Below are 15,211 nucleotides of genomic sequence, written 5' to 3'. Positions count from 1 at the left end.
TTATGCTCGAAAATATGGCCTAGTTTTAGTATCATATTAGGTATATTATAATGTATGTTCTTCGGATATACTGACGATATTATTATATTATTTTATGATTTTTGGGCTTAAATTTTGTGTTAATCATATATCTTTAATCGTAATCATAACGTACAATATTGCGCATGGAAAATATAGCTTTGTTAAGATAATTGGTTATTTTTATAATTTATAATTCGAGTCATTACTATTAATTAACAGTATTAATTTATTCACATAATTTGAAGTATTTAGATATTGAATCATAAATACTAAACAAGTTTGTATTATACATTTTAAATAAAAATGTAAATTATAAGTAAGCGTGTATATTAGGCTGCCTATTTAACAATTTTCGGGCAAAAGATTATGTTATTTATATATGCGTTTTGTTATAATTATTATTATAACCTAATGTGTTGATTTAAAAAAAAAAAACTGCGGTTTTTTTTTTTGTAGATGACACCAAATGTGGGTTTGACATAACTTAAGAATTTAATATATTATGAACACAAAAATTACGCAGGAATATTTTATTTCTTGCTCCTACCGAAAACTGTTCTTGCATACTGTTTTATTTAAAAATTGATGATATTAACTATTTATTCCCAAAATTATTATTATTTAATAATCGAAAATTCGAAAATTCAAATAAATTAACCATGCCACAAAAAGAGGGGACATAGTGCTATGTATATTGTGCATGTCTATAACCAGCATTATAAGTTATAACTGATGAATTATTGTAAGTATTCATTCGTGAAATTTGAAAACAAAATAAAATATTAATTTTTACTATATAGTAAAATTAAATTTGAATTATTTAAGACTTGTCTATGTTGCCAAAACATTTCTAATTATTCAAATATTACAAATTATAGTAATCAGCTTTGTTGTAAACAATTTAGGTTAATTAAGTTTTATTATCAAATTAGATAGTAACAATAATTATTTCTAATATGCATAATATATTAGTGTGACTGTTAATAACACTGATAAGTCAACCGTGGCTGAAAAGTTAGTCAATAAATTGTAACCAGATACAAGCTAGAAGTTATACATAAATCTATTAAATCCTAAGAATAAAAATATATAATTTCATTAAGCTATTTTTTTATTATTAAAAGCATAAATTTGTTAAAAATACATATTATAGAACACTTAAATTACGTTAGGTATGTATTTCTGGATAACTTACTAAATAGATATACACTTATATATATAATAATAATAATATAACAATAATATGAATTTAACTAATAATAATAAAAAATTAATACACAATATATAATCAAAATTCACAAGCTATACGACAATTAATTTAAATACATTCAGTGTCTGACATTTGCATAAATTAAAAATTATAGATCGTCGTATGTTTTAAAGATTGGAATAACGTCTCAAAACTTAGAAAACCACCATTTAATTTGTCAGAAAAATCAATGTTAATTTTAACAATATTTATTTTTGTTACTTAAAATAAGATACAAGTTATACAAGTATATCAGTAAGTTAATACACTGGTTACAACTAAGGTAGTTATTTTGAAACACTATAATATATATTATTGTCTTTTGTAGTATTAACTATTAAGTAGTATTATAATATGATAAAGTATCCATCTAATTTTGACAGATAGGTACCTACTTAGAGAACCTGTTGAGTCATTATTCTACACAGCCATAAATAATAACTCAAAATACCTATATATTATGTTATTTATAAATAAGCCCAACTATTTTGTATCATTATTCGACTTTCGGATAATTTAATTAAATATTTTAATATTAAAAGCAGTTGTTTCATATGTTTTAACGATTCTATGGAAACTCGGAATATGTTCAAATGCAACAAGAAACAGAAAGGCATAGATCGTTTAAAAATAAAAAAGAATAGATATTTATAATGTATAATTTTTTTAAGCCTTATAATTAAAAACTCAAGATGTAAATTAAATTGCCAACTTGAATAATTTACAAGGTAAAAAGTTAATTGTGTTTTTTACAAATATTATAAAAAATATACTCTTATCTCATTAACATCATAAATGTAGTAAAAACTATCTATATTATTTCAATAATATTTTCAATTTAATATTAGATTATTTGCTGTTTTGAACTTGAGTTTAACATAGTTTTAGTTTACATTTATCCTATTTTGTAAAACAACCATACACTGGTATAATGAATACAATACCTAATATGTATACATATATATATTTAATTGTAAATATTGTAATACGTTTATTAAAACGCATTTAAATGTATCGTTCATGAAATAAAAAAAAAACACTAGATAAATGATATGAAGTGCTTAATGTTGTACCACGTATAGTATATGAGTTTATAAATAAATTTAGATTCAGAGTTTTAATATGCAAGATTTATTTATTTATTATAGCGTTGGTTACAATTAAAAAGCTAGATAATACAATGAACTAGTCAATCGACTAAATTATATTAATTTGATATAAAAAGTTTCACCGGAATAAATTATTAAAAACATCAATAAGAATCAAGTAGTAAATCTTATTGTTTGATAATTTGTATATACATTTAATTTAGGAGTATTTATAATTTTTAAACAGCCAATTAACTATACAACAGAATATTATAAATATATTGTACGTAAAACATCAATGATCATAGATATTATAATAATGGTCGTCTGAAAATTACAATGCATTAACGGTTTATATTATATCAATATTATTTCAACACAGGATTAACGAAAAAGCAGCTATCAAACCGTTTGCGTCATATCACTGTTTATAATTTATGTATGTGCGATATTCCTTTATATATATACTATAGCTATTACGACATTAAGTTTAAGAATTAACATATTTTACATTTGTTGAATTAATATTAAACAAGATTGCTGTGCGTGTGTGATAAATAATAATATTAAGATATCACAAGGACACGTTACTGTTATTTTTGTGACGTTTAATTGACATCCGTCCTTTTCGTGTTGTAAAACCATCGCTGTTTATTGTCGTGTTTAAAATAATTGTTAAAGTAAACCATGTGAGAAAATAGCTTTTGTTTCAAAATATATCATCCCTCATTTGTATCTTACCGAATCATAATTTTCAACCAGTTTTCTGTTGATCACATAAGTCATACCTTTTGTATAATTTAAACAGATAACACAAATTTTTTGTTTGTTCGTACCTATAGGTATTACGTGTGACTATTCCCCATAGAATAGTAATCGGACAGAGGTGCGAAAAACAGGCGTATGGCCACCTTAAGGATACATCAGATAGAAGTGTGTATTACGGATGTACCTATGCCATAAACTATAGTGATTATACTTTTCGAAAAAATCTAAATTTAAATATTATAACATAATATAGCTTTATTATTACTTTCTTTTGAATTAAATGTTGATACAGTTGGATGATAAAAACAAATTTAAAAAAAAGGAATTTCATTCAAGCAACTTAAAAAATATCTAAATTCTTTGAAAGTATGAATTCAGTTTACGTTCACTTTCTATTTGATATGCCTAAAGTGACTAAGTAAGCGATGTTCAAGACTTCATTGGCCATTCATAAGATATGAAGATGAATGCGTACTTGACGCGCTCTTTCCAAACACTGTAAATTAGTACAAAACATATTTCATATTATCTAAAATCATTTGTAATTTTGACATTTTACTCAATTGCATGTATACATATTACAATTATAAAGTGGCGGCGATCTATCGTATAAAACATAATGCGTACATGATACGTCTGTAGAATAACATAAGCCGCGCATCGTGTTTACTCTAATGTATTCTCTGATGGTTATATGAGATAAGTGTAATGTTTAATTTAAACAATTAGTCTGGACAATGGTTTTGTACAAATTCAAGTGCTACCACCGCGGCAGTTGATGATAAATGATTATACGAATATTATACAATTGACACGCGGTAAAGGGTTCTGATCAATTCTTTTGGATAACCGGTTGGACAAAACACATAATTTAATATACACCTCTAACCCGTGTAACGAGATTTTTAAAATTCAAATATCCATTGGCCCGATTACCGAATTGGATGTTTCAGGAATCCGATAGTCTTATTTATCGTGTACGTGAATATACATTATAATAAATAATTTATAAGACGTATTATAGTAAGTCGTTAGGTAGATAGTGGTACCTATACACCATACGCAGACTCAATAATACGCGGTATTACGAGAGCGCCCGTCTACCTCGCGCTTATTTTTTTCTCGTTTTGGGTACAATGGTTGTATGAATGATCGACAGTAAACGATATATTTCACCGACGACTCAGCCGCGTAATAAACATATTATTATATATTATAGGTGGGTTGGGGATTTGATTTTCAGGAGGGCTTTTCTTTTATAGTTATAGGCTGGCAGGGAGAAATGATTAAAGTGTACTTATTTATAACTAAAAATATTTAACTGCCAGTCGATTGGTATAAGGTTGATTCACATCTATCATAGAGGGGTTACCAATGAAATATAAATACAATTTGAGATATTTATTCATTTTCGTAGTATTACTGTCATTCTCTAAAAGTCTAGACAGTAGTGTGAAAAATAAAAACCACCGGATTCGTCGGCATGATTATAATTATTTCTATTTACATTTTTATCACAGTACATTCCCATTTAAATCTTACATAGTTTTAAACAAAATATACACAATATAATATTAATATGAACTAGCATAAAATAAATTAGTTGAATTTTTCGCAAAAAAAAAATATATGAGAAGATAAATAAAATTATAATTAAATTCTAATACTAAACACAACTGCTATTATAAGGTAGTAGGTATATAATTGAATAAAAAATATTAAAAATTTAAAATACTATCGGAGGATCTTGAGAAATAGCAGATACATTTATCGGTCATTTTTGTGTTTCTTGAATTGTTATTGCGTCAGTTGATATTGTTGATATATTATTATTAGCGTTCTAATAATATATATATATATATATTAGAAATTAAACTATATATAGGATTAAAATATAATTGTTGTTATGCGTATCCACAGCTCGCAAACAAATCTTTATAAATGTGCACCTATATAATACTATACATTATATGCGTATTACGTTTGTTTCTTTCCGTTTGACAGAAGAAGAAGCATTAACAATAATAGCTAAAAAATATTTATCACATAATAGGTATATTTCTTAGCACAAAATATACGCCACTTAAATACACGCCCACGCTTTTATACATTGCAACTAAAAACTATAAATATTAATTATTAATGTGACAATAATTTCTCAGTACCTACTTATACCTACGTAATATTAAATTTCCTCAAAAGTCAACGCTATACAAATAGTGTTTATGTTTTTACAACTACAATATCACCTCATTGAGTTGCTTTTAATACCTAGCAGGGGAAAATACCTAAGTCCCTTCCTTTAAATTGTGCTACTAATTAGGTAATTATCAATATCTTACATGTATGATGTTGTCAATAATCTTAATAATAATGCATTAATGAAACATTAATATTGTATGTATATCGTACGCACTGCAGCATCAATACGTGTTGATTGTTGTAAAAAACCAGAATGAAATTTTATATTTTGATATTGTTGTTTAATATTAAATGTAATTTTAGGATTATTCTCATAACGCCTTAGAAGTTTCGTAACAATAATTCAAATCCAATCTTTTGAGCACTTTTGAAAAAAATTCCAAATGTTATAACACTTATATAAATGTACAGGTCACTCAAGTGTACGATTTATGAGTTTATCCATACGAGTTATTAAGTCAATGAGGTTGTCATTGTGTTTAATATTAATAATCATTTACAAACATATATAATATGGCAATATACTTAAATACATATTAACTTTCTTCTCCGTTGAAGTATTATTGATTAATTATTAAAATATTATTTTATGTTTATATATACATAGATATGTAGTGCAGGTCTGCAGCATATGTGCATTATTTTACAATAAAAAAATGCGAATATCATAGGTTACATAAATAAATGTTTTTAGAAAAAAAGTCGAGTGGTATAAAGCAGATTTTTTTTAAACCAGTTTATGACTGATTGACTAGAACGATAGAATATAATATACTAAATATAGTGTACCAGGGTAGAATTTAGATTAAACTCTATAGTTATAAATGAAGCGTTTGTTACGACCGTTATGATTGTAAAATAAACAGTTTTTTTTCATCACTTTAAGAAAAGTTTTTAATTATCGATGGCAATTCGACAATAGCCATGATTACCAATACACAAACAGACAACCAAATCAGAAGTTAGTATAACCCATATTATTCTTTATAGGTTTTAAAAAAAAAATTATATCGATGGACTATAAATAGTAAATACATTATGTAATATTCTTTACCGAGGTTAATGTTTGTAATTAAAGTTCATTCACAATATTTACAGTTAAATAGATAATAATTACGACTATTCCTGGTTACATAATTATTTTTGTTCTTTAGAGTTTTTCATTGTGTGTACTGATTTTGAAATGATAAGATTTATGCACTCGAACAATACAGCAACTTTCACGATTTACTCACGCTATAAAAAATGTATAGTTTATCGTTTTAAGATGTGCGAATATAATATTTTAATTCTTATGTCGAACATAATATAATAGTATAATATACAGGTACTAGTGTGCTACCCTTTAATAACAGATTAGATTTTGTACAATTCTTTAAATTTAATTCTTTTCGTTCCTTCGATAAAAACCCCAACAACGCCCCTGATGTATAAGCATATTATTTTTTAAACAATATTGTGCCGACGTCTTTTGTGCTTCGAGAACACTAAAAATTTATGATTTTGGTTCACATGAGTGAATCATTACCCTTATTTTGTGCATCGACCGAGTACGGCTTCATGGTATTTTGTTTAGTTACCTCCTAAAAACATTTACTAGACTAAGGAATTAATAATATATTATTATTACCTCACGCGGATGTGCGTTTGATTCAAAAGGAACGCTATTGTACGTGCCATAGGTATACGACTGGATGTAGAACAGCTGACGTGGGTATAGTAGAACATTGTACATATTACATATACACTGCACAAATGATTATTAAACAATAAACGGTCGATATTTAAAACACAAATAAAATTTATTTTCATATCACTTACAATTTTTATTTGTATAATATATACGTATATATAATATGTATAAATATTTTTTTTTTACAATACAGGCCTTCGATACACTAATATAATACAATTTACTACATTAAACCGAAGATGTATGTTGGCCTAACATACTTTCTCAGAGTTAAATTCTTTAGTTATACAAGATTGTACAAATATAGTGTACCTGTAAATTAATGGAAGTTTATTTTCCTTTTTTTGATTGGATGGATACAATTTTTAAAATTACAAATACATTATATGCAACAACATAATATATTATATACATGTTTTAGTGTTGGTATTTAAAAATAATTAATTTTTAAAATTTTATAACTTTTAAAAATTCACAACTTTTAAACATTTAATTTAAAGGCACAGCAACAGAGGGGTTTAGTTGTATACGATACTTAAATGAAATTAAAAACAAAAAAAACCATCTGTAGTATCGGTAACATTATCAATACACATGAATCTTTGATTAAAAAAAAAAAAAAAATTAAAATAACCCGTCGATAATAATTAAGCTAAAAAATAAAATTAAAACACTAATAATATTAGAATCACAGGTGGCCCCCACTTCATATCGTAATGGAAAACGATAGAGAGATATTAAAGCTAATAACAATACGTTACATATTATCATTAAAATAATATAATAAAACGGTAGTATACATGCACATGCGCTGCGTAATGAATGATTGAATAGCGTTATCAAATTATCACGATGACCGGCAGTCAGATATAAATACAAAACGAAATGCTCATTTCTCCGAGAATACAGTACGTAATAATATGTAATATCATAATAATCGTCGTAATTATTATTAAATTATATGTATATTTTTTTTTTTTCATATAGGCTAAGTCATGTCGTCGAGGCGAGAATGTACTAGCCATTGCTGATCACCGCCCGTCATCGTCGTCCGCCGTCGTCGTCACAGTCATCGTTATCGTCAGTATCGATGACGACGGTAGCGGTGTGCTACCTCCATTCTGGCGTGGCGGCCGTGGCAGCGGCGGTGTCGTAATACGAAGCGGGGGATTTGTTTCAATAAGCCGCGGTGCCGTGATGGTGATGAGCCATCAGTGACGTGTGATGGTGCGGGTGATGATGATGGTGATGGTGGTTTAGGTCGGTCAGATAGTGGTGACCGTGGTCGACGGACGACGGTTGAATGGACGGCGCGCCGGGTCCGGTGTTCATGTACCTGCGGGTCAAAAGATCACTGTTAATACAATCGATTTGACATAATATTATTATGCACTTTGGGCCGCGTGGTGCAACCTAACCTACAGCTGGTCACGATGCACGCGATCATCCGTCAATTCGAACCCCGACAAAATACTAAATACCCTGCCCCCCCCCTCAGACCCACTTCTCTGAGAGTGACACGAAGACAAACAACATTTTTTTATTTCGAATATAAGTACGAATCGTATTAATGTCTACCGGGTAATATAATTTAGTTTTCAAATCGACGTATCAATTTCGAAGACATATTATTAATATAAAATATATATTTCAATTATACGAATACGTGGAAATGGATAAATAATAATTGTTATTATGATATAGACGGGTGAAATAACGTGCTACACTATAACGCATAATACACCTTCTTATTTTTCACGCCACGAATTATTTTCAGACCACCGACTTTCGTGAAATCGCGTATATTTTTATGGTCGATTAATACGTTTATTGTTGTTATACCTTGTACAATGTACATATGTTTAATAGTAGAACGTACAAAAATACAAAATATATTATGTTTCGTTTCGTATTTTTTGCGTATTGGGACATATAATAAGCAATGTACACATTTATTGTATTACGACAAAATATAATAAATTCCACTGCATTTATATTTTATAAGTGATAAAATGCTTTTACAGCTTAGACTTCCTATTGCTGATTTATGATTCAATAAATATTGAGTTAGATTTTTTTTTTTTTAATTTTCTGTTATTAAGTGTTTTTTCCTTTTTATACATTATATTGAATAATATCTAATGGAGATTTTTCCACAGAATAATTATTGGAATGGCATACAAAACGTTTAAGACGTGCTTACCAATCGGACGTGGGCGGTGTGGGCAGCGGCAGTGCCGTCGGGTGTAGGACGGACGGCGTCTGTGCTCCGTGATGATGATCCACAGGTGACACGATGCTGGGCGTCGCTGTAGTGCAACTGTCGGTCACCCTGATCGAACCGCCGGACGAACAGTTGGAGTCTTCCGAGTCGTAGTTGCCGTCGCTGTCCATTTTACCGTTACCGTGCACCTATAACGGAGATAGGGTTAATAATTACAGTATAGTTAGTATAATATAATTGGTAATATATTATAATATTATGTACGTAAATCGAATGTGTACCTTCATGTGCTTTCTGAGGGAACTGGGATGAGTGTACGACTTGTCGCATCCAGATATTCTACAGTTGTACGGCTTGTCCGAAGTGTGTACGTGCGAGTGCTTTTTTCTGTCCGAACTGTTGGCGAACCTTCGATCGCATCCTTCGTATTCACATTTGAACGGCTTCTCGCCTGTAAAAACACCAATAATGTTATTATTATTATTATTATTAATATTATTATTATCATCATCGTCATCGTTATTATTACAACGATCGGTATTTGTGCATCACGTGGCCCATAAACAAAATCACAAAATAATACAAGCGATTCCAGTGTTACTGCAAGAGGTTAGGAAACTGTCAAATGCATACAATATGTCCTTACAATAATTTACAGCAAAAATTCTGTAATGTTCATTTTATCGTTTTCGTTTCGATAGTTGTAGTATATTGTGTAATGGAATTTTTCGGAACAAAGACACCCAGTAAATTACTTATTCAATACCTATATATTGAATATATACAGAAAAAAAAGGTCTTTTAAAAACCTTGAAGATTTTAGGTCCGAGACCCTTTTTTTTTGTTGTGCGTGGTGTGGTCAATATCGTTACTTCTGGACTTAAGGTTCACTTGTGTTACTCGGATAGCCCATAAATCCTGTTATAAGTGGCATGGGAGCATACAAAAGGCCTTTATACGTAACCCGTGTCGAATCGTCGATTTCTCCAAAAAAAAAAAAAAAAAAGAAAGATTGTTCTGTTTTGTGTAACATTGACACTAAGATTGACGAATATGTCCTTGGTCATGATAGCGTATTATCTTTTAGCGTGTAAATTGAGTTTGCATCCATTGCATTGGTATGGTAGTTATTTAGAGATACAATTTCCCATTCAAAATAAATTTGATAGTGGGTACCTACATTTTTCATGTCTAAAGTGTATACAAAAAATAATAACACGTTTAGTATTACGCATTTTAAATATATTAACTACAGGAGGTGAACCATAATGTTTTCCATCCCACCTATTATTTTCTCAATATCTATTTCAACAAATGTAATTTATTCCAATATTTTTATTAACGTGCAATTACACGATTCAGACATGATTGGAGTTTATGCGGTTGGTCACACGGTATGATGCCTATGACCTCTTTTACGATAACTCGTAGACCGATATTGTTATTCATTGCAAATATTTTTCATTTTCCCTCCCGACGTCCTATTGACTCGCACTAAGGTCAGACAGTTGAAAAGGAGTTGAAAGCTTGTTATCGACAATCTGATTATGGCAATCGACAAGGTAACGTTCTAGACGGATTCACACCTCCATATGGGAACCGGACTACCGGTCGTGATGACGTGTTCATTGTTTTGTTCTTGTATAATACTATATAATATGAAATGCCCCATTATATATGTTTTTGCCGTGGAGTCATTAAATACGTATCCTTTGGAAGATTACCGTTTAGGGGTAGGACTTGGTGATAATAAAGTACTAGGTACGCGACGGTTGTTTAACAGTCTATTAAAAGTATACAAATAAAAATAAAATAAATGTATAATATTTTCAGCCACGAAATAATAATAATATATCAAACGATAAAACAAAAATAATATGACCAGATTGTATTGTATAGTGGGAGACGACGTATTGCGTTTCTACATAATTTAACCACCAACGCGCGTCAGCTAAAAAAATATATTACTGTCGAACGGTCAATATCAATATACGACGGGGTCAGTGGAAGCGAATATTCCCCCGGCGCCTAAGTCGCGGGTCAGTTTCTTATCGGTAATAAACGATTAGCGACACGTAACGGCGATGTTTTCGTTTTTAACGACTCCGTAACGCCTGCATAAAGGTATATCTTATACAAACGAGCTGAAGATGAGTGTTTTAACGATTTACATATGTTATGGCATACAATGGACTGGAATGCAATAAAAATAGATATACATGTATGTATGCGTGTACACATATATGCTTACATCGTCAAAAGATAAGTGTAATAAAAAATCTTCGTTTACTTCGTCCCCCTGCTCCTACATTATGCTATTCTTCTTTCATAAATTGGGTGGCATTTCCAAGGACTCTTAATTTTTAATGAGTTATTTAAAAAAAGTACAACTAAACGGGTTTATGACTTATGGGTTTGAAATGCGTATAATGAAAACAACGTGGAAGTATTATATTTCGTCGTAGATGATATATACGCGTCTCCGGAATATTGTGCCCACTCACCGCTGGTACAGCTGCAGATAATATGTTGTCTACTCTACCGGAGATTTCAATCGCAAATGGTCTGAAATGTTTTTTATTTTACAAATCGGAAAACGGTCTAGCGTAGGAATAGGGAAATACTTATTAAAGACACAAACAAAAACAATAAGAAATTCCATTACGAAAGGGTAACATACTAACACATTATTATGTAATTGATGCGTTTTGCCATTATAATATATTATTATAAGCCTATGAACAAATACTCGACTCCCACAAGTGATGATTCTCAGATAAAGCTTTTTTTCCTCGGCAAGTTTATGAAATAGTAAAGTGGAGAAGTATTGCGTAACGTCAATCGATGTCGATTGTTCGTCACATGTATATTTTATTTAATATTAATGTACTTGAAGTAGTAATATACGCATGCTATATAAATAAATCGAAACCAATATAGTATCGTAGATCTAAAGCGATTATTTATTTATTTTATTATTGTATTTTTTTTATTTTGTTCAGCTCTCTATTGTCATCTTTTACACGTCTCGTCCATGTCATATCTAACATGCATCGGACGCAATTTATTTCACTTAGAACGCATTAACTTATAAGCCCGGTGACGGTTCAAGAACTTACTTGTCTGGTGCACTAGAAAATTCGAAGGTATAACATCGAAAGGGAACAATAGAGTTTAGATGTAGATATCTTAGATTTGTGTTCTAAAAAAAAATATGAATTCGGCGTGTTTACTGACGGCCATCGACCTTACAAATAGTCCTATTGTTTTACCTATCACATTGGAATTAGCGATGAGTGCGCGCGATGAAAATCGACTCGCTGCAGTTATATTATCATTATTATTCAAGTTCCAGTTTCCACCACCGTTTACCGCCGTAACCACCAAATATAAACACGTCTTTAAATAATATTGAAAACGAATAAAATATCATCGGCAAAGTCAATCCATATCTGTCAGATTTATATGTATATATCTATATATATATATATTTATCGTGGGTGCACAGACCATACGGGCGTGCGTGCGTGGGTCCACCACGAGCAGCTGGACAATGGGGTACACATCTGCCGGACGGAAGCGTCGATGACCAATGACTCCAGAGAAGAGGACCATTACAAAAGATCGCTACTTAATAAAATCTCTATTGAATATCTATACGGTATAATATAGGTCCCGAAAGGACTTTAAGGTGCTGAACGAATCGACAGAAAAGAAATACCCACCCGGTGTTAAATTGTAACGGGGGCCAGCACCTTCGCGACGGGACGTCCATTGTGACCCAACGCGCGTGTATGTACGTCTGATCATAAATATTGCACACAGGACACATTTTTTCGCCTTCTTTTCTTCTTCAATTTTCGGTTTTCTAGAATAAACTTTTTCTAAAATGCTAGTGCGCATCACGTATACACCAGTTGCGTCCTTTTTCCTTTTAGAAAACATGGATATTTAGACCACACGCAACAGACAAGAAATGTATTACAGTATTACATAGATAGAGAAGATAATGCTATATTATAACACGTCGGCCATTAAACACAATATTGAATAACTCCTACCGTTACAGTTGCTACTATACCTACGTCAACATAAATTACTTTTAGTACACACTGTACCCACCTCTTTACACAATACTAATAACAACTGTAGTATGTTAAGTCGACGAAACTAAAAACGATGAATTAGAATAAAAACTGCCCCAAATATAAAAGGGTAATGTGTAAATCTACCTCACAATGGCATTCGGGTTTCGATACAACGACTGCTACTCAAATATTATACAATATATAAGTACCTAAATATATAATGCGACCACGGTGTCAGCCAATCGGGACGCGTATACGCAACACCTCCATTGTTTTGGATGCGTACGAATAAACGCAAATCATTTCGTTGGTACAAGACGTATCGTCTACCGTACGGAGTATCAATAATAATAACAACAACAATAAAAAATAAAAACAATAATAACAATAATTACTGATTGATGACTCGATTCTGTTTAAACAATGTTATGCCTTAAATATTATTATTACGCCGAGTTTTCTCTATTGTTTTGGTTTCGATGTGTAGCCGCGGGCGACCCCGAGCGCTCGACTTCGGCAACATTACAACAGCACGTGTGTTAATGAACAACGAAATTAAATAATTTTCCAACATCTCGGCGGCACGTGTAGCACGTATTGTGTTATAATATCATATTATAACATTATAATAATAATAATACCTCATAATTATTATTATAATAGTACGAGCAGTGTGTATAGTATACGACATCTAAAGCACGCAATAACGACCATTGCAGGTATCATCGTACATAGACAGTGTATACGCGCGAATATGGTCATAATATTATAGTCACCTAATCACGCGATGATAAAATAACCGTAAAGTATATAATAATATACCTACGAGGATACAACGCGACAGTTAGTGGATACGTGGTATGGAGTGCAATGCGAATAAAGAAAACAAATGAAATAAATATAAACACCGGATCACTCTTTTTTTTTCTTCCCGTCAACTACTATATAATATGTCCACGTGTATTGCAGTGATATTGTATGTATAGTAAGTCGACAGCAGAGGACTATATACGTATATAATATAATATTATGCGTATACATACATAATAATTTATAGCCATCTCGATTCCGGTGGTCCGGCAACAAACGACACTACAAATCAAATTACAAGTCCACTTGCAGTTTTAATTATACGCGGACAATTAAAAGATTGTACAACCGCCGTAATGAATTTACAATATAAAATGGCTTATTATATATGAATTAAACAACGTCTGGTTGTTTTTTACTCGTATGAATATAATGAGTGGGTAACTCCTGAGAACCGTCTTCGGTTTATTATTATTATTATTATTATTTATTTATTTTTTCATATGCATCTTTTATTTTTCAATCATCCAGCAGCAGCACTTATCTCAGGATATCATTATCATATTATATGTTATACGCGTTGGTACCTATACATGCTTGTGATTCGTAAATGCGAGGGGCGGGAGATAGAACATGACAGGCGCAAGAACGTAATATAAAGAGACGTAATAATAATAAGGGTTATAAACACAGAATTTGTCAGCTTCACAAAAGGGTTGTACAACATAAAGGAAATCATAACAGCCTTGAGGAACGTTACCGGTTTACATGTATTTTCGTAAGGATTTATGGTTTTGTTCTACACAGGACATTATTTTATTGTTTCGCGCGTTCGGCCAGCACATTTTATTATTGTACCATTGTAATTATTCAGAAACGTAATATGCGAATATCGTATTATTTAACCACAATAATTATAATATCTGATGTATACGTGATTGTAATGTTTTTATTATTTTTTTTATAGAACAGTAAATTTATTTTCATTAATATTAAATGAGATGAAGTTCATTAACAAGTGACGATTTAAGTGCGCGTAGTAGTCAGTAGTTTTTTTCTTTTCAAAAA

The 15,211-nt window shown here is 30.6% G+C and overlaps 1 protein-coding gene across 1 annotated transcript in view; it reads right to left on the bottom strand.

Annotated features, from left to right (window-relative positions):
• Positions 1–7,151: 7,151 nt before the first annotated feature.
• LOC113560085 (zinc finger protein ZIC 4-like) overlaps positions 7,152–15,211 on the bottom strand; it is a 37,823-nt gene continuing 29,763 nt past the window's right edge. The window contains exons 2-4 of the mRNA XM_026965864.1: positions 9,527–9,696; positions 9,225–9,433; positions 7,152–8,357 (exon numbers count right to left, since the gene is read on the bottom strand). Of these exons, the coding sequence (XP_026821665.1) occupies positions 8,198–8,357; positions 9,225–9,433; positions 9,527–9,696 (539 nt within the window). The 3' untranslated portion in view covers positions 7,152–8,197. The remainder of the gene's footprint in view (positions 8,358–9,224; positions 9,434–9,526; positions 9,697–15,211) is intronic.

The sequence above is a fragment of the Rhopalosiphum maidis genome, chromosome 4, assembly GCF_003676215.2.
Source record: "Rhopalosiphum maidis isolate BTI-1 chromosome 4, ASM367621v3, whole genome shotgun sequence".
Lineage (NCBI taxonomy): Eukaryota > Metazoa > Arthropoda > Insecta > Hemiptera > Aphididae > Rhopalosiphum > Rhopalosiphum maidis.
The sequence above is the reverse complement of the archived record's forward strand: the minus strand, read 5'-3'. Positions and strand labels throughout refer to the sequence as shown.